Here is a 19985-nt window from a genome sequence, read left to right as displayed (position 1 = left end):
CAGGGACACCTATGGACTCCAATCCATGGCACTAATCTGAACGGGAGAAAGATGAATTTTCCAATTGAATGTAAGAAAAGATTCATCTGAGATTGATAATCTATTGGATAATGGTTGTAACATCTAGTCTCACTCTTACCATTTCTTCTTTTGCACTATACAATATATACTCATATTCCTCATAATATTGGGTTAGGTATAATGGGTTAAGGCCAATTTAATACATGATCTGTTTCTTTATAGATCCACTGTCATGTGTAGTATAGGATGTTGAAAGTTGGATTAAAAATTGTGTGTATAATTGTGTTACATCACAAGTCATCCATACAAGATGATCTTGCAAAATTAGGACAATGAGACTAGGTAAAGGAATAAAAGATAGAGAGCCCATCCTGAGCAAAGACATGGGCAGCTTGGTTATAAGTGCCTGAAATGCATGTAATTTGGATATCTCTAAAGGATGACAAAATATTTTGACAATCCAGAATAAAAGGTTTGATTGACCATGACAGGTCTAGCTCTTCAGGTCACTACAAGGTCTCAACAATTTGGGTTGAGTCACTTTCTAAGATGAGGCATTGGGTGCCAATGGATATGACCAAGAGGAATCCTTCAAGGCAAGCCATGACTTCAGCTGTCAATGCTGCACAAGGGAGAAGGTGCCCAGATCGAGAAACTATGAAGGAACCTCTTGAGTCTTTAATGATCAAGCCCCCGACTGTAGTGCCGGGTTGGGAGGCTCTATCAGAATTTAAGTTGAGCTAAGAGTCAAGCAGTTTGCTCCATCTAGCTAGCATTCTTGGGACTATGCCTGTAGTTGAATCTTGGGAAATGGAATTAGAAAGGTTTGAGATATAGGAGTTAAGTGTCTGATGACAATGCAAGGGTTAAAGTAGCAATTTTCAAAGACAACTTTGTTGCAGTATTTCTAGATAATCCACCAAAGAGATGCCCCTTTTCATATCATGGACAGGCAGTTGCCCCCTGTTCTAGTTTCATCTGAGGTATGAACCAAACTAAACTTGCCTAAGATCTAGGTAGCTTAGGAGGAGGTGAGGCATGGTCTCATCTTCCTGAAGGAGAGTGGGCAGATCAGATCGATTGTAATAAGACTTAGATGATGATGATGATGATGATATATATGAAACAAGATTAGTTTATATAAGAATCCAAATGGGAGATGACAAATTTTAAGCCCACATTATTTACTATTGGGGCATACACAGAGAGGTAGATAAGAAAGATCACATGCTGAAGCTAAGAGCTGCATTTATGAAACCAGCTTTTACAGGAATTGCAACCAGAGGAGGACTAGCTTTTGGAAATTGGCATAACTAATGATTGAATAAATGAACCATGGGCCATCAGCAAGATGAGATGTCAATAGTGTAAGAATATAGCATATCTACGTCCGTTCTAATGATGACTTGATTCAACTATAATTGTTTGGTGAGACTTAAAAGTCTCTCTACTTCCAAAATCCTAATCTCAGGAATTGAGCTAGGTGGACAAGAAACAACACAAAAAATGGAGATCATGGGAGTTTAAACCAGCTGAAGCAGTAGGCTTCAACAGCTATGATGGCTCCATTGAAAGCATTCTCTTAACTTCATTGTGTCGGTTGCCATTAAAGATAACAATGGCAGGATCCAATTGCTTATTCAAAGTTGAACATTTTATTACTTTTCAAATATCACATAAAAAGATGATACAATGAAAAGAAACCCAAACTTCTAGCGCTGATGTTCTCTAAAGGACATCCTATATTTGAGTGGGACTCCTAGCTCAAGCCAAATGGCAATGAAAAAGAGGTGATGAATGGTTTTGAAGTTGTCATCACACAATCACACAATGAACATTTGAGCTAATAATGAGACCATTGTAGGCCATTTCTGTCCTCGCAAGGATCATGCAAGCAAGGTATTTCCAAAGAGGGAATGCATCCAAGGGAAACACTCATCTTTTTTTCCCATTACTTGGATGTTTCCAAAATACATATCACTACAAAGCAAAAGAGTAATGGATCTCCACAACACAATTCCCTTTGGAGATAAACTTTTGACACCAAGCGAAGTTGCATAATGGGCTGAAGTAGCAATCTGTGAGAAGCTCTGGAAAAAGGCCCAAGTAAACTGATAATGTTCTTGTACCATGTAGACATGGAGCTTTTCATGCAACTGGAATCAACTAACACTTGTCAAAGTACAACCAAAGTAGGCAAATTCCTTCACCAATTGGCTATTTGCTTTATCACAATGGTAGGTCTTTAGTTGAGTGACCAAATCATGCAAAAAATCTTCTTCCTAGCTAGGATACTGAACTTCCCATCTAAATATTCTCACAATGCAAAGAATCAAATACAACACGATTAGCATTCCATAAAGCATTAAACCAAAGATTCCACGAACAACTTAATGTTTCTTAAATCCTCTTTGGACTATGGGTAGTTTTGTGGCTTGAACAGCTTCCACAATCCAACAAGATGTTGGGGTTCAATTTTGGCTTGTGTTGATAATCTGCCAAAGATCTTTCCACACTCAGAATATGTCTTGACATAAAGATTGTAGAACATTATCCTATTGGGTTTTATTAGACCCTTCAACCCAACTTCAAAACCAAGTGCACCTTTTGAGTTTTGACTAGGGGTGGATTCGAGTTGAGCCGAGCTGAATAGTACGAGGCTCGAGCTTGGCTCGACTCAAGCTCGATTTGAGAAAAAATGTTTTATAAAAATAAAAATTATATTAAAAAATATTTTTTATTTGATATTTAAAAATTAAGAATTATAACATTTTTCTTATATATATATACATATATATTCGAGCTCGGCTTGAAGCTCGGTTGAAATTGAGCCAAGCTGAGCTCAAGTAGCTCGTGAACAGCTCGGCTCGTGGCCACCCCTACTTTTGACCTTAGATACTCAATCACACTATAACAAGAAACTTTTTTCTGTGAATTTTGTAGTGATTTTGGATGAGGTTTATAGCTTCCTGAAAAAAGATCAAACTTTTTTATTACAAGCTAAGTTTTTTCGGGAAAGCAATGAATAATCGATGAAAATCTGATTTAGTTAAAACCCTAATTGTCATTGCCGAAACCTTGATGATTTGGAAAAATACTTGGCTCCCACTAGGACATCCATCCTACAACAACCATTTTACACACTAGTTAAGGCTTAAGATTTGGACTTGGAGTTTTCATTGGATGGTTTTAGGGTTTAACTAAGATTTTAAATAGGAGTAGTGAACACAACAATATATGTTCAGCAGCTATGCAATCAACAATGACTCTCCACGCCAAAAAAAGGGTAAAATATAAAAACCTCCCCTAAGGTTTCTCACAATCATAAAAATCTCCCTGAAGTTTCATTTTAACAAAAACCTCACCTATAGTTTTGAAAAATCCTGTAGTTACCTCCCATTTTACCCTTATGACTATCAATTCATATGGAATTTTACTAAAATACTCCAAAAGAACTTTTAATTTTTAACTAAAAAATATCCTAAAGAGTAAAGTAATTTAATTTTGTATACTCATTATGATTGAGTGAAGTCTAAAAGGGTAAATCTTGGCATTTTGATTATATTGAAAGATTTATTTACGAGTAATAAGGACAATTTTATAACTTCAAAATCTCTATTATAGAAACAATAATCTTTTTTTTTTCCTTGATAATGAATGAAACAATGATAAAAGCCTTCTATCAAGGGAGGCTTTAAAGTTACCACATGATTTTTTTAAACTATAGGAGAGGTTTTTGTTAAAATGAAACTTCAGGGGAGGCATTCATCATTGTTAGAAACCTCAGGGGAAGTTTTTATATTTTACCCAAAATAATAATAATCTCTCCACATTAATCAAAATACATGGGGCACGGAATTTTCGTAAGGGTAAAATATAAAAACCTCCACTCAATCTACTGGCAATCTAAATGATAATATGTAAATACATAAAATATTTCCAATCTTGTGGACCGATCCGAATTGGATTGACTCACCGTTGCATTGCTTTGAATTCAAATTGTATGTCTTATTTGGTGGCAAACTTTGGCTCTCTTTTCTATAATCGAACATTGCCCACCAAGTTTAAGGGCTAGAAAAGTGAAACAAAGAGAAGAAGAATATAGTCCCTTTAGGGTATTTTAGTAAATATACACTCAAATGGATTATCCTAGGAGTAGAGGTGTAAATCAGGTCATGCCGCCCAAAACCCGGCATGGCCCAACACAAACTTGGACTGGCTTGGCACGATAGTCCATGGGTCATGTCAGGCCCAGCACAACCATGCAAGTCATGTTGGGCCTGGGGTTTTAGGTCCACAGGCCGACATAACATGTTACAACCGAGCGGGCCGTGCCGCGGGTGGCACGACCCATATATATAATAATTTTTTAATTTTATTATACTAATTTATTTAATTATTGTATATATAAGTAATTGTATACACAAAATTCATATAAAATTAAAATTTTAAGTTTTTTGTCAATTGTTTTTAAATAAGTAGCTTTGGCCCGATGCACGGCCCGACCAGACCCAAGGCTTAGCCCATGGGCCAGCCAGCTACCCGACCCGTGGCACGACATGGGCCGATCCCCAAAATTTTCACCGAGTGCCCGCGAACCGTGTCGTGTTGGCCCGACATGGCCCACTTTACACCTCTACGGGTAAATGTGTAAAACTAGCATTTTCAAAAAAGTAGTGCATCATGTGAGCAATTTTCGTTTGAAAAGATAATGGAAGGGAGCTAACCGTAAGGGTGAGTATGCATTGGTTGGGTTCGGCTCCCTAGCTTGTATTAATTAAATTAAGTAATTTAATATGTAGACTATTATAATAAATGATTCACAACTTATTATTATAATTTAAATTTTATAAATATTATCTTTTACATTACTTATTATACACATTGAGATATTAAAATAAAAACAAATAATCAAATCATTCAAGTAACTCACCAGTTAAATGAAATTAGGGCCTTTGTATACATGAGTAATTGGGTTCAAATTTTTACATCCTCGAGAGTATTTTGGGGTTTATTTCAAGACAACTTCAATTCCAAGGTTGGTTCCACTTCATTGGATCGGTTCGAGTGGAGTAAACCCCTAGATCCTAGAATCGACTTGGGTGGGGGTTGGTTCAAAGAATGTGAAATCAAACCATACCCTATTACAGATTGGGTAGGGTCGATTCAAGCCCATTTTGAGTTCAATTCCATTCGGTTTCAAGTAAAACTTATCCATTTGTTCACTCGTGTTTGATTGTACATTATTTTTAAAATTAGAGAGGAGATTTTTTATACAATCAAAACACATGGTAGCTTTTATGATTGTCAAAAAATCAAGGGGAGGTTTTTTATATTTTAGGGTCATTTACTAGAATATGCCTTATGTTTTCATAGATTTACTTAAATCTACCCTATACTTTACCTTTTACTAAAACACCCCTTATAATATGCAACCTATTTACTTAATCGACTTTTCATTAAGAAATATTTGTTTTGCCATCTAAACATAGTAACATGATCACCTAAATTAAGTAGAAAATGTTCAATCATGATTGTTTATTTCAAAAGTACCCCTAACATTTTTGTATATAAAACAAAATTGATCAAATAGAAAAAATAGAGTAATTGTCTATGTTTTATTAGGGGCAAATATGGCATTTTTTGTTTTTAGTTTATTTTCATTAAATTTGGTTGAATGGATGTTAGGGTTAAAACTATCATTTTCTACTCTAATGAAAGGTCGGTTAAACAAAAATGGCATTATTGTTTTTAGTTTCTTTCCATTAAATTTATTTAAATGAATGTTAGGATTAAAATTATCATTTTCTCTAATAATAATAAATTCATGAAAATATAAGAGATGTTTTAATAAATAATCCTATATTTTTCCCTTGACTTGAACTTTGAGGTGGCTGACCCATCCATGTGAATTTGATCCAACCGCTTCGCGGTTCGCGCTCAAAGTCGAGGTTTTCAGTTCAGTTTTCTTTCTTCCTGCTCCTGTATATATTCCTCCCAAATACCAAATAGACACCAACAAGAAGGCTTTTCTTTTTCTAAAAGAAAAAAAAAATGCAGAGATTGCTTTCTTCTAAACTGATCTCAGAAATTCCCAGAAAGCTTCACGACACCTCGTCGTTTCTGGAATCCCATTTCTGCAAAAAATTCATTACTTTCACCGAGCAGAACCCTAAGCAGCTATTCAAGTCTTCGGTCACTCAACCTCATTCGAAGTCTGAGCTTGGCTTCACTGTCTCTCGTTCATGGCGGTCTTATCACAGCGCTTCAGAGAAGAACTATTGGTTCTTCGCAGACCCAGAATTCGTAAAACAACTAGCCTCAAATACCCAGTTGATGGTCCGAAGTGGAGCGGTTAGTAAACGCGGGTTTGTCTTTCTGAGAAGCCAGTTTGGAAGACGGCATTTCGAAATCAACCCGATATTCAACTCTTCACGACATCGCTGGTAGGGCGTCCTCTTTTTTCGTTTTATTTTTTTCTGTTTGAACATTTGGGGCTTCAGCACTTTGAGCTTTCGTCGACTGTGCCACTGTAAAAATGTGGTTGTTGATGCTTTTGTTTTTCTGTTTCGGTAGATTGTGACTTTTGGGGGACAAACCGAAATGCCAGTTAGGTTTAGTTGAGGGTCTTGATCACGAATTTTCATCCATACCACAGAAGATATCGCCATGAGATTGCATTTGCCGCGAGGATTGAAAAGAACTGAACTGGTGCACAAGTAAGGCACCTGGTTTTTGTAGCAAGTGAAGCATCTGGTTTTATTTCCTCCGGGTTCCGGCCCGCCCGATATAAACCATCATTGTTCTCTCTGTTGTTACTTACCAACCCGAACCGACCCGGGTTATAGCTAGCCCCTCCCTAACACAGTAAAAGAGTTTAGTGGCCCTAAAAATAGTTTGGGCTGCCAATTACCAACCCGCACCGATAACCAATTATTACTTTTCTATTTAGGATTTACAGCAGCAATTGTCTTTTTGTTTTATATTTTTTGATTGGTAACTGTCAAGTTTTATTAGATCAGAAAAAGAATGAGGAATGTAGAATATGCCAATGCATCTTTATGGATAGGCTGGTAAACATCCACCTAACCCATTTTTGTAACTCACATTACAGTTGGGCCCATAGAATTCATCTTCATTCACCCTCGTTTAACCAGTGTGTCAACTAAAGTATTGGCTGATCTTTGAAATCAATAGAATGTTGCATCTAGTTCCCTTGTCATGTTTCTGGTTTCCCTTATAATGTGTTTGTACTGCCATAGTGTTGGGTTATTGTTTTACATCCAGCTCACCACTACCTTGGAATTTTCTTCTACCACTACCTTAATAAGATTTAGTGATTAGCATCTCAAACCTTGCAATACTATTAGTGGTTCTATTCTTAACGATTCTATGTTACCAAAAGTCCTATATAAAATTATAAATTGCTAATATAATGCCATTTGCATCCCTCCTACTACCCCAGAAGGTCCTATATTCCCAACGTTGCACCTATTAAAGTTCAATTTGTACATATTAGCTACACTCCTTATGCTTGATGAAGTAGCCTCCAGATGCCATACTATAAAGATATCTTCCATACAAAAGGGGCAAAGATATTCAAACTTTTCAACCAATGCACCACTTTCATTGTGATGCTTTCAATGATTTCTACCTTGGTGTGTACCTTCCCATTGAAGATTCTTGTCTTTCTTGCTTCCCAAATTGTTCAAATCATTGCTGCCCTACCATATATAGTATTATAGCCACATAATCCTTTCACTCCTTGACAATGTGATTATGGTTGGTGGGAACAAATTGGCCACATCAGTTGGAGAAATCCACTTGCAAGGTGCAACCAAATAAGGAGGCAATCCACTCCCATATATTAGAAACAAAAGAGCAAAAGATTAGTAAATAGTCAGTAGTTCCTCTACTTGCATTACATAGAGAGCACATGTTGTGGGGATAAGCACCAATTCAGTCTTCTCTTTTAGAGAGTTTCATATGTGTTTATTTTCTTATGAAGACCTCTCAACAAAAGTCTTTTTTTTTTATGCATAGACCTATTTCAGACTTCTTTTATTGGAAAAGGCTATGGAGGATGAGAAGTAGAGGAAAGAGCTTGAAAGAAAGATGTACAAGTGAAAGATCGAAGGGGTTTGCTAGCCAAACTTTGCGATCTAGTTTATACACATCAAAGTACTTCCTCCAAAACTTTAAACAAATCAAGAGCACAAATGATTTCAAAGTCCCTAGGCCCTTCTAAAGCCAAAGTTCCAGACAATTCCATGAACAGAGACTAGAAAATAATTTAGATACAAATTTATCCTAATACAAAGAAAGAGACAGCAAAGTTAGAAAATAACCATTTTTAGGAGTTTCCCTCAACTACAAGTCTTTCTTTAGTCCTTTTCCTGAATAAACATCATATAGAACAATGTTAAAAAAAAAAAAAAAAAGCTGGGGGTAAACTATAGATAGCTTTCCAAGAAGTCAAAGTAGGTCTAGTTGCCAGACCAGCTTCTGAACCATTTTTCCAGTAATTCATATATGCTAATTTCCGTTTTTCTGCTATAACTTATTAGTGTGTAACAGTAATCTCTGTAACCATTTCCCAAGCAAGGTTGTGATCCTAATCCCCAAGTTCCCCAGACCTCGCCCCCTTGGCCCTTCCTCCTACACAGCAACAATATCTTTTTATTTTTTTTATACAATGATTTCTTTGGGTCTCATTGAAGATATGATTAATACCTGTCCCCTATTTTGCATTATAGATGAAATTTAAAGATTTTGTTCATCAAGATTATATTTTCTTTTATTTATCAAAAAGGATAATATTTTCTTTTTTGAAAAATAACAAAATTTTGAGGGGAGTGATTTGTGCACATCCCATTTTTTATAAAGGGAGTATACCCTTAAACTTTATCCAAATGATATGCCTTAAAAGACAAAAGCACCTCTATGTTTTGACTTTTGTGATAACAAACAGTGTTTCTTTGTCTTTTCAGTAGGGATTTACCCAATTCATAAAAAATAGGATGTGCCCTAATCACTTCCCATTTTTAAACTTAAACAGAGCTTTTCTATTAACTCTCTCTCATTCTCATCTCATTAGTAAAAGGAAAAAAGAAAACATCCTTCATTACCTTTCTCTCACTCTAACTATTAATTTTTCCCTTTAATTCACACAATCCAAACTATCATTTTGCAATCCTCAGTGACATTATCTATGTTTAACTGAATGCCACTAACCTTTTTTACTTGAAGTAGTCCAGGTGTGGAGAAGGATAAACTTTCATCCACTCTCTGACAAAGAAAGGATGCATGTTTTTAACATTCTTTATTTCTATGTTGGTCCTTGACCTGAAACTGTTGGTCAATCTACTGTGGATAATGTTTTAGCAAGATTATGAAGCAAAAGTTCCAGCAACTTTCCTGCCTGAGTTTATTGTCTAAAACTTTAAGATGATTGGTGGGGTAAGGCAATCACATGATAGGCAACTGTACCTTCTCAAAGCTTGTAGCTCACCAACTCAGGATTTTTTTTCCTCTGCTGAGAGAGTTTACTTTTAATAAAGACAGTATTGCAGGTTAGAATTGGTGAGACTGCATGAAGTAGAAAAGGTGTTTCAAGAAGAGTTTTTAGAGTGGGCTGTCAATTGAAAATGCAATAAATTGTTAGTTGATGAATTTTTCAATTTACATGGAGCTAAATGTGTACCAACGGTCTTGCATTAATATATGGTTTATATCATCGGAAGTCTTTCACAAAAAAAAGTAATAATAATGGGAAGTACTCAGACTGATAACAGAATTCAATTTTGAGAGGAGTGAATGTTCTCTATATGCTATAAAGCTAAGCAATAATGGTTGTTGCCTAATGATGCAAAGAATTTGTATTCTTCTTTAGTACTTCATTTTTCCTGGACGAGTGAACATGAACATTGCTTGGTTTCACTCTGGGGGTGGGGAATGAAAGATCTACCACTTTGAGAAAGAGAGTAAGAATCATATGATAGTACTGAACTGCTAGGTTTTTCATGAAGCAAGGTGGGCAGTGCGGTCGTCCTTGAGACTGTGATACCAAGGGAGAAAAAAGTGCATTTTTTATGTAAGTGCTGAAATATCTGATGATTGGAGAGATTGAGGGAGTTATTGGCATCATAATTTTCTGTACTTCACTACATTTATATCCATTATTTGTTCACTTTTATGGTAGAGTTTGTTGCTCTAATTTAACACTTGTTATCCAATGCATATAACCAGCTGTATTCATGCTTCCTATTCTGTTGCCTGAAAAGTTTCATTTTTACTCTTATTAGATGATTCATGATCCAATCCCTATGTGTGATAATTTGTTGCCATCACTTCCTTTTCTATTTCCAGGAGGTCATGGCTCCCAACAGCAGAGGGAATGGTTTTGGCCTTGATTGTGGCTAATGGTGCTGTTATTATCTTATGGAGGATAGCCGATCCTACATTCATGAGGAAGAACTTCATGGTCAGTTTTCTGTTGGAACAATCACAAATTCTGTTTCTCCAATTAATGTCAAATTTATTTTTCTTACTAGACTAGACTTACCAACCCTAGTACTCATAAGTAGGAATTTTAAGTGACCATCAATCTACCATATTTTCTATTGGTTAACCTTTCTTTTAGGATTGTTTTTAGACAGTATTTGATTATTTAAGACTCTTGTAAAACTTTTTCTTAACCATGAGAATATGCTAACTCCTTGTTATTTGAGCAGATTTCAGTGGAAAATTTTACAAGTGGACGAGTTCATACATTGATAACTTCTGCATTCAGTCACAATGACATTGGACACCTTGGATCTAATATGATCGGACTTTACTTCTTTGGAAGAACTGTATGCAAGTACATCTTTAAATCTTTATTTTAGTTTAAAGTGAGTTATATGCAGCTGGAAACTCACTCTAAGGCTGCGTTTCTTTCAAGCCAAACACAGCCTAAGGGATTATTTTCATCGGGCAGGACTGTCCTCCTTGCTACTATCAGAGATGTGGTTAATGGTGGCAACAGGCCTATCCTGGTCTCACACAAGCTTGAGGCCAGACAAATAATGCATGCATGAATAATGAAAAGGTTTGCAAGTTGACTCCATTCAGGAAAGCTCCCTAACAACCTAGGAATTTTCCAATGGACAAATGAGTTTGTAGTCCAAAAGGACATCCTGCATTCCTCTCCCCACCCTATGTTCATGCAACAAATTTCAATCTAGAAGACCTTGCCACAAGTTCAAAAATAAATCCCCTTTTTATGGGTAAATTTCATATTATTAAAGGAAAAAACTTTGAAAATATATTATTAGCAGTGTTTTAAAACCCTGTCCAGAGGTTGAACTGCTTCTCTTTGGGTCAATGGGTCAGCAGTTCAATCATAGGGTTAACGGGCCAACCCGTGATGTCATTATTGTAATTTTAAAAAATAAAATAATACAAAAAATGGTAACCTGTTGAATAGATTAGATGGGTCAGTGGTTCAACCATCTGGGTTAACAGGTTGTTGACCAAGTCAATGATTTTTGGTAATATAGCATGTTAGATGTTAACCCAAACTGAAATTGTAGTCCATTTGACAGGGAAACTCTGGACCAGCCATGTCTTCTCTCATCTGGACTGCTGAATAACCATCTTGTATAAGAGTTTTGCTCAAATAATATTAGTGATATGAACTGCCAATTCTTTTTTTTTTTTTTTTCTAAATTGAAAGAATGCCCATAAGGAATATCTTGTTCTAGACATGGCAACCTTTTCTTTGGCTACCTCATAAATAAACGATGAAGAGAGGAACTCACGGACTTTTGGGCCCCATAACTAGTTTCCATGTGGAAGATTGCAGGATCATTGAACAGCTCACTAAATTATCCAACTAGAAAACTGTCGTGCCTCTACATGTGATAACAAGCAACCATTTCTAGCCAAGACAAAGGAAAAGTAGGCCCCAAATCTTTTTTTTTTTTTTCCTTATTGTATTGACCAGAAAAACCATTTGATAGGGATACTTTGGTCAATACGTGGAGGATTTTTAGTTTTTATCCCTCTAAGCAATGTTGTATTTTGAAATCATGCCTAAACCACTTACTATAACAAGTAAAGCAAAATAAATATTTCCCTCAAAATGGATGTCCTAAAAACAGTAGTTCAGGCCTGGCCGAGATGAAACTAGTCATTCCATAGCCAGGTCATGCCAGATCTTGAACTGGCATGGTGTGCCATGTATATGCTGCACTTATTAAGAATCCCTGGACCTTTTTTTGTATATACTTCTGCATATAAAGTGAATTTTCAGTAATATCCTCTGAAATTTTTTTGATGTTCTCTTTTCACATTGCATTTAGCCAGATTGGACAAATGTTTGGACCTGAGTTTCTGCTCAAGTTGTATCTAGCTGGGGCAATTGCTGGGTCGGTGTTCTACTTGGTACACCATGCTTTCATGTCGCCATCTCCAAAGGTGCAACCTAAATTAATGGATCCATAATAACAAAATCTAGATATTGAATGCTTATATGAGAATTGAACTTAGAATAAATTACGAGATCCCCTCTTAACTGTTAGCAATTGCTTGGCTTTAAATTCTGTCCACTCTTCTACTTGCAGGGTGGGGGAATGTGGTATGTCGACCCTTTGAGGATTCCAGGATTGGTATGCTTTTACTCAATACTACTTACCGGAGAAGCGCTATATTTGTTTTTTAAGTTCTTTTTCCTTTTTTAGTTGGCACAAATCAACCTGTTGCAGGTAGGAGTTGAGCATTTTCTGATAGAAAACTAATCTAACCAAAAAAGAACTAACCTAGATAAGCCTGGTCCTTTCTATCAGCCCTTCTTAAGTTGAACCAGCTAGCACAGCCCAGTTTATTGGTTCTATTGGTTCAAGTATGAAAATCCTGTTTAATTATTTTAGGTTTGCATGTATTAAGTCTTTACCTGATCAATTGCCACTCACCCACTGCCACATAAATGCTTACATATGAACATTATTGGAACCAGGTAGCATGTACAAGGAATAATACAGATATTGGATATTGATGGATAACAGTCATAGGCCTGTATATACCTCTAATTGTATAGTCCATTTATAGTTTATACAGTGCTTATTTATACTTGTGTAGTCCAACTAAAGTCAACTAAGCTTTGTTGCAAACTTGCAACTATATGAGGCCATCTATGTGAATCCCGTTCTGCCACACAACTTTATGTACCACAAAATATTTTTCAATATCCTGTATTATGCAAAGGGTGTATCTTTTGGATGTACATTAGTAATACATCGGCATATATATTCTTATATACAGCCAACAACAATTGCATTGGCAGTCAACAAAATCCCATTGCATTTCGATAGATTATAAATAGCTAATGTGTGCATAAGGATGTGCTTGTTTAACTATTTCTTCCATTTGATTTGCTACCTGGTATAATCTTTCATATTAAATTGTGATTGCTCATGAATTTATTGCTCTTGGCATCATGCAGGGGGCAAGTGGTGCTGTGAATGCTATTATGCTGCTAGATATATTTCTCTTTCCAAGAGCTACTATTTATTTTAATTTGTTCATACCAGTTCCAGCAATTTTGTTGGTAGAGTATCTTTCCATTCAAGGTTATATATGAACTGATGGCCGAAAGATGAATACAATCTTACCACACTTTCTGCTTTAAATCATATCAGGGAGCAGTTTTAATCGGAAAAGATATGCTAAGGATATTACAGGTATGATCAATCTGGAGCCCTTCAGTTCTGCTACATCCTTTTTTTTCCCATTTTTTGACCCTTGACCTTTTTGATAGGTAGCTGAATTGCTTTTCTTTAAAAGACTTTCTTCAGAATAACTCTAGGTTAGAAAATAGACTGGAATTACAGTACATGATGATTGGGAGTTGAGAAAAATGTGTGGCATATTTCATCCAGACATCTCCCAGTTTTTCTCATTGATGCAATCATCCTGAGCACATCCTTCTGTGCTTGGGCCATGGCCAGTGTATCGGGCCTAATGGGTGATCTACCCCCTTTAACTCTGTGGCTTTTAACTTTTACAATCTGTTTTCGCAGGGAGACAGTGAGGTCTCAGGATCGGCGCACCTGGGTGGTGCTGTGGTTGCTGCTCTAGCTTGGGCTCGGATTAAAAAGAGATGGATCTGAAAGCAATACTCCCTATATTTTGACCCCCAAACTATCACGATTCAGTAATTTACCCAAGATGATTTGTAAAACATTCCTGTAGGAAATGGAGCATACCATCAATTGAATGATGCTTTCCTTCTTGAAGCTTAGAATGTCTTTGAGGGTTTTTTCTAAAGAACTTGAAACTTTTGACTTTTCCAGTGGAGAAGAAATCTTTCAATGGACACGCTTTTTCATAAGGCTCCATTTGGGAAGAGTACAAATACAAAGATGTTCACTTGTTCAATGTAAACACAAATGCTGTCATTCTCATAAACCTGGCATATTTATATTTGCACTGCATATATTTGTATCTGCACTCTTCCTAAACAGAGCCTAGTCTCAGGTTGGGAAGAGTGCAAATATAAATATGTTAAGTGCAAAACCTTGTATAGGTATTTGTATGCCTTGTAGGCTTGTATTTCAACTATATATATTTGTATTTGCACTCTTCCCAAGGCTCAGTTTTGGAAGAGTGTAAATACAAATTTAGGTTTAAAATTACAAAATACAAGGTTTTGTAAGGTATATATTTGTATTTACACTCTTTACAAGTGAGCCTAAAGGTTTAAAATTTTCTGACCAAGCAAATTTGGCTCGGTAGTAGTAAGTAGGATCGTATGAAAATCTGGAAAAAGGTGGAGAATTAAGACAAAAACCGATACAAGAATGAATAAGCCAATAAGGTTGGCTAAGAAGAATTAAGTCGAAAACCGGTACAAGCAAATTTGACCAATCCGGTTTGTGTTTTTAGGATAGTGCTTTTATAGTTTTATGGAAATTCAGAGCAGCCCGTTTTGTAGTCCAGAAAATGAAGTTCTTACTAACCATCGTAATAACCCATTGTAAATGTTTTAAAAGCTGCTTTCAAAAAAAATGTTTTAAAAAAATAAGAATTAATCAAATCACTTCTAGAGGTGAGCATTTAGTTTATTTGGTTAAAATCGAACTGAACAAATCAAAATAAAAAAAATGAATTTAAAAAAAGAAAACTGAACTAAAATTGAATTATGGAAAAACCAAAATAATCAAAACCGAAAATTTTAGTTCGGTTTTTTATTAAAATCAAATTTCAATAATATATAATTAAATACATTATATTATATATTATATAGGGAAAATTGCATAATATTAGTACCCTGTACTTTGTGACTAGCTTTACTTTGGTCCCTGAACTTCAAAACATGTCAATATAGTACTTGAACTTCCAAAACATGCCAATTTAATATCTACCGTTAACCAACAGTCAGTTATATGTATCACATGATGACATGTGACTTAAAACTTTTGAAAATGTTTAAATTACCCTTTGAAATAAGACATCTTCCCTTGGAATTAAGATTGAACCAAAGCAATGGTGAAATTGAGTACCAAATGAAGTTGTTTTGCTCTAATATTTAACCCACACCCCCTCCCCCCTCTCTCTCTCTTCCATTCTTTCACTTCTCCTAAGAAGTCTAAACCATCTCTCCGCTTCTCTCTTTTCTCTTTCTTTAATCTTTGTTTCTCAACTAGTGTTGAATCCATACGCCATGCCCTACGAGCTAAAAAACCCATCTCTTCCTCTGTTCTATCCACCAGCTCCACCACCACTAAAGATGGCAACGGTTGTTCCACTTCTTCCACCACAACTACCAACTTTTAGAGCCTTTGGGCCTTTATTTTATCATCCATTTTACCCAGTTCCAAGCTATTACTAATGAGACCGGATCTGCTCCTCACACCTGGCGCCTCACACGCACATCCAACCATGCATTGGGAACATCTTCTGCACTTATTAATTATTATTCACAGGAGACATTTCCAATGCACGGTGGATGTGCATGTGAGGCGCCCATTTGTGAGGAGCAGATCCTGTCTCATTATTAACAACAACCATGCAACCTTTACTATTGTCTTCCACCTCCTTTGCTACCATGACCGGCATTGCATTTTCCCACATATGCATACTGCACCATTGCTACAGACATCCAGATTATGGGCATGGAGGTAAAAAGTGGCGGTGCTTGCAGAACAAGATCTATGCCCTAAGAAACATAATATTCCAAAGAAATTAGGATTTTGTTATTTCTCAATAATAGAGGAATGAGAAACACACTATTCCATGGTGTCCCTTTAAAATAACGAACATGCGTGGCTATGTGTGGGTGTAGTATTGTTCCCCTAAAATCAATGTTCAAAGTATCGATACGTATCGTCGGCCAATACGTATCATATTGGGGGCTTCCCAATATGCCCCTACATGGTGTGTTTCGGGGTCCTGACCAGTTCAAAGGGTGGGTAGATCTCTGAACCAAATTCGGAAAAAAACAAGTAAAAATAAATAAAAAAGCTATTGATACTAATCAATATATCACTACCGGTGTATCAGGCATATCAATATTTTGAACATTGCCTTCTTCCTCCATCAACAAAGCTCCTGACGCAACCCCCTCTCAACTCTTAAAAATGTTTGAGATGTCTATGTAACACCCATTTTCTCTTAAAAATGTTTGACTTTTTTATATATTTTATATGTTATTTTTCCTTATTGGATCCCCTATTTGTTTTTCATTGATTTTCTTATACCGACGCATAGGGGAGGCATCAAAAGCCCAATTGATCATTTTTTTTCTTCCTCCAACACAATATTTCTTTACAAATAGAACCTATTAAGCTATGTTTTTTTTTTTCTAACACTTTAGGTGTTTTAATCTATATTGTGTATTTTTCTCCTACATTAACTGCCACGGATGAAAGTTATTGAGGCTATGTTTGATGATTAAGTGGTTTGAAAAATAAGCATTTATTGTATAAATGTTTATTCTAAGTACTTATTTTAACAACCACTTAATGATGTTTGGTGACCCATTTCTCAAATCACACATATAAACAATGGTTTATATGAAAAATTTAACCCCCAAAAGTGCTTATCTTAGCATAAATGAAAATTTTAACCCCCATTTCACCCACACATATAGACAATGGTTTTCATGTATTATATTATACATTTAAAGGAGCCCACATGTACCACGTGAATCCACATGTGCCATTAATAGAAAAAATAAGGAACAATAGTAATGATAGTGATGATAATAATAATAATAACAACAATATAATAATGATGATGATGATAAAAAATAACAATAAAATAACAAATATTGAAGAGTATTTTCAAAAAATATTTTTAAATAGCAGTTTTCACAAAATACTTTCAAAAAGCACTTCCAAGGGGCAATTTTCACAAAGTACTTTTAGAAAGTATTTTCAAATAGCAGCTTTCACAAAATACTTCCAAATAACAATTTTCACAAAGTACTTCCAAAGGACAGTTTTCACAAATTACTTTTAGAAAGTACTTTCAAAGAGCAATTCTTACAAATTGCTTTCATAAATAATTTTCAAAGAGCAATTTTCACAAAATACTATTAAAAAGTACTTTCAAAGAGCAGTTTTCACAAATTGCTTTCAAAAAGTATTTTCAAAGAGCAATTTTCACAAAATGCTTCCAAGAAAGTACTTTCAAAGAGTAGATCTCATAAAATACTTTCAGAAAATACTTCCAAAGAAAAGTTCTTACAAAATACTTTCAAAAAGTACTTTTAAAGAGTAGTTTTCACAAATTGCTTTCAAAAAGTAATTTTCACAAAATACTTTCAAATAACAATTCTCACAAAATACTTTTATAAAGTAATTTTAAATAGTAGACTCCATAGAATACATTTAACCTAACTTTATAAAATGTTTCTAAATTTTTGTCTTTAATTATAGTTAAGAAAACATGCAACAAATATCAGAAACTCTGTGTTCATGTTCAATTAATGCACCCTCTAGTAACATAAAAGTGTGGATTTTTGTAAAATTGCATCTCACTTGGACATGTACATCACACCCATTGTAATCACACTAACTAGCAAGACATACGTGGATGCCCAATACACATAAGGTTAATCTAGGTGCACCACTCCTATCAAACGGTGGATTAGTCGAAGAATCATGTGAAGCATGAAACGACGGAAATGATAATCTACTTCTTCGTATGTTTTATATGAGAAAACATCGTACCACTATATTGGTTAGGGGTAAGCACTATTCGGTTTCGATTATTTTAGTTTTTCTATAATCCAGTTACGGTTTCAATTTTTAAAATTTCTATTTATTTGGTTTGATTTTTAATCGAACAAACCAAATGCTCACCCTTAGTATCAGTGGACCTGTAAGTTGCGCACATTCAGCCCAGGTATTGTATATACTTGGGCAACAACCAATGAACACTACATACTATTTCCTACCAACCATTAATGACCTGTAATGAGATCATATGTATCATCAACGACTAGATAAATATGGCTAAAGTCTCCAAAACATAAGGTACCTATATATGTTAAAGTCGAATACATCCTCAGTCAATGCATAATGTTATTGAAACACAAAAAAACAAATACCATGACCAATAACACAACTTATGTTGACCTAAGCCTCATCAAAACATCTTGTTATTGACATTATACATTGACATAAGTTAAATTTGAAAATCAACAATAAGATGTTTTGGAGACTTTAGCCATATTTATTTAGCCATAAAGTACCTAGCAACTGAGGTTTGAAATACAATTGCATCTCTTGTTGCTGATTTAAACTAGCAACTGCAATCTTATCAAAATCTTCTACATTTGTCTCAGATGGAGGTTGTATTTCAAACCCCTCATCATTTTTAAACTCGTTAAACAGGGTGTCTATGTGCTGGTTGTCCCTCATGAAGTTATGTATTGTCATGCAAACCATAACTAGCAATTGTTGTGTTTTCAATGAATAGCACAACAAACACTTCAAGATAGGGAATTGAGCCTTCAATACATGAAACTCCATTCAATGACACTTCTTAATAAGGCATGGGCATTGTTGAAGTACTCTTCCTTTGTCCTAGGCCATCCTCCCTTTCAAAAATCAAGCAAATGATACCATGTATTATGGTATGGTGCCATGTAGCCAAGTAATAATTTAAACAAAATTTTTAATGTATACATACATACCCTAGGGTGGATGCAGGATATTATATTTCGAATTATGTATGGCTTTTCCAAATATGTGATAGTTATGTGCGGTCCTCTCCCATCCAACAAAGACAAATGTAAATTGCATATTAAAATCACATGCGACCATTACATTTTGTATGTAATGCCCTTTTTTGTGTTGGTATAGTGTCTGCATATTAGTAGGGACCATGCAAATATGTGTCCCATCAATAGCTCCTATGCAGTTCTAAAAAAACTAAACTCAATAAAATTTAGTATTCATCTATGTGGTTTTAAAATGAACTCAGTGTGCAAATGTTACCTTGAAATATGGATAGTATTTTGGATTCCGCCAGATGTGTGGATGAACAATGTTGAAGTTAGGGGGCATATTATTGACAACAAAAGTTTAACCATTGCCATCAATATGTTATTGAAAGAACGACTAATCGTCTCGTTGGAGTGTTGGAATCATTCTTGCATCATCTGGTTTCTCTTGTTATGTCCAACAACATGAAGAAAAATGACTAATTGTTCCTCCACTGAAACATCTTGACTATTTTCAATGAAGACATGTTCTTATTAAGTGTATCGCATAGTCATATAAACACATGCTTGCCCATACGACAAAGTTCGTATAGTCGACCATCATGCCCTTTGAGGATAAATTGTGTATACATCGTACCATTGCAATCAATGGTGTATTTAGGTTCTCTACGAACCCAAGTATCATAGTAATACTCCCCCACCGCAAATGCAACATCCATAATACACTCCATCTCTTATCGGTGTCCATCAC

At 35.4% G+C, this 19985-nt stretch overlaps 1 protein-coding gene across 2 annotated transcripts; it reads left to right on the top strand.

Moving 5' to 3' along the window:
• Positions 1-5901: 5901 nt before the first annotated feature.
• On the top strand, positions 5902-14297 carry LOC148854515 (RHOMBOID-like protein 12, mitochondrial). 2 transcript variants are annotated; one of them, XM_088941475.1, is made up of 8 exons: positions 5902-6467; positions 10390-10504; positions 10755-10874; positions 12370-12480; positions 12627-12671; positions 13505-13609; positions 13701-13742; positions 14082-14297. In XM_088941475.1, exons 1-8 carry the CDS (start codon positions 6076-6078, stop codon positions 14169-14171), a joined length of 1020 nt encoding a protein of 339 aa, XP_088797601.1. In that variant the 5' UTR covers positions 5902-6075; the 3' UTR covers positions 14172-14297. The 2 variants fall into 2 exon arrangements, with proteins under 2 accessions (XP_088797601.1, XP_088797600.1); XM_088941474.1 differs by having other exon boundaries at positions 5909-6467; positions 10755-10882; positions 12366-12480.
• The last annotated feature ends 5688 nt before the right edge of the window (positions 14298-19985 follow it).

Source organism: Nelumbo lutea, chromosome 4, assembly GCF_056320005.1.
Source record: "Nelumbo lutea isolate HS-2025 chromosome 4, American lotus-T2T, whole genome shotgun sequence".
Lineage (NCBI taxonomy): Eukaryota > Viridiplantae > Streptophyta > Magnoliopsida > Proteales > Nelumbonaceae > Nelumbo > Nelumbo lutea.
The sequence above is the reverse complement of the archived record's forward strand: the minus strand, read 5'-3'. Positions and strand labels throughout refer to the sequence as shown.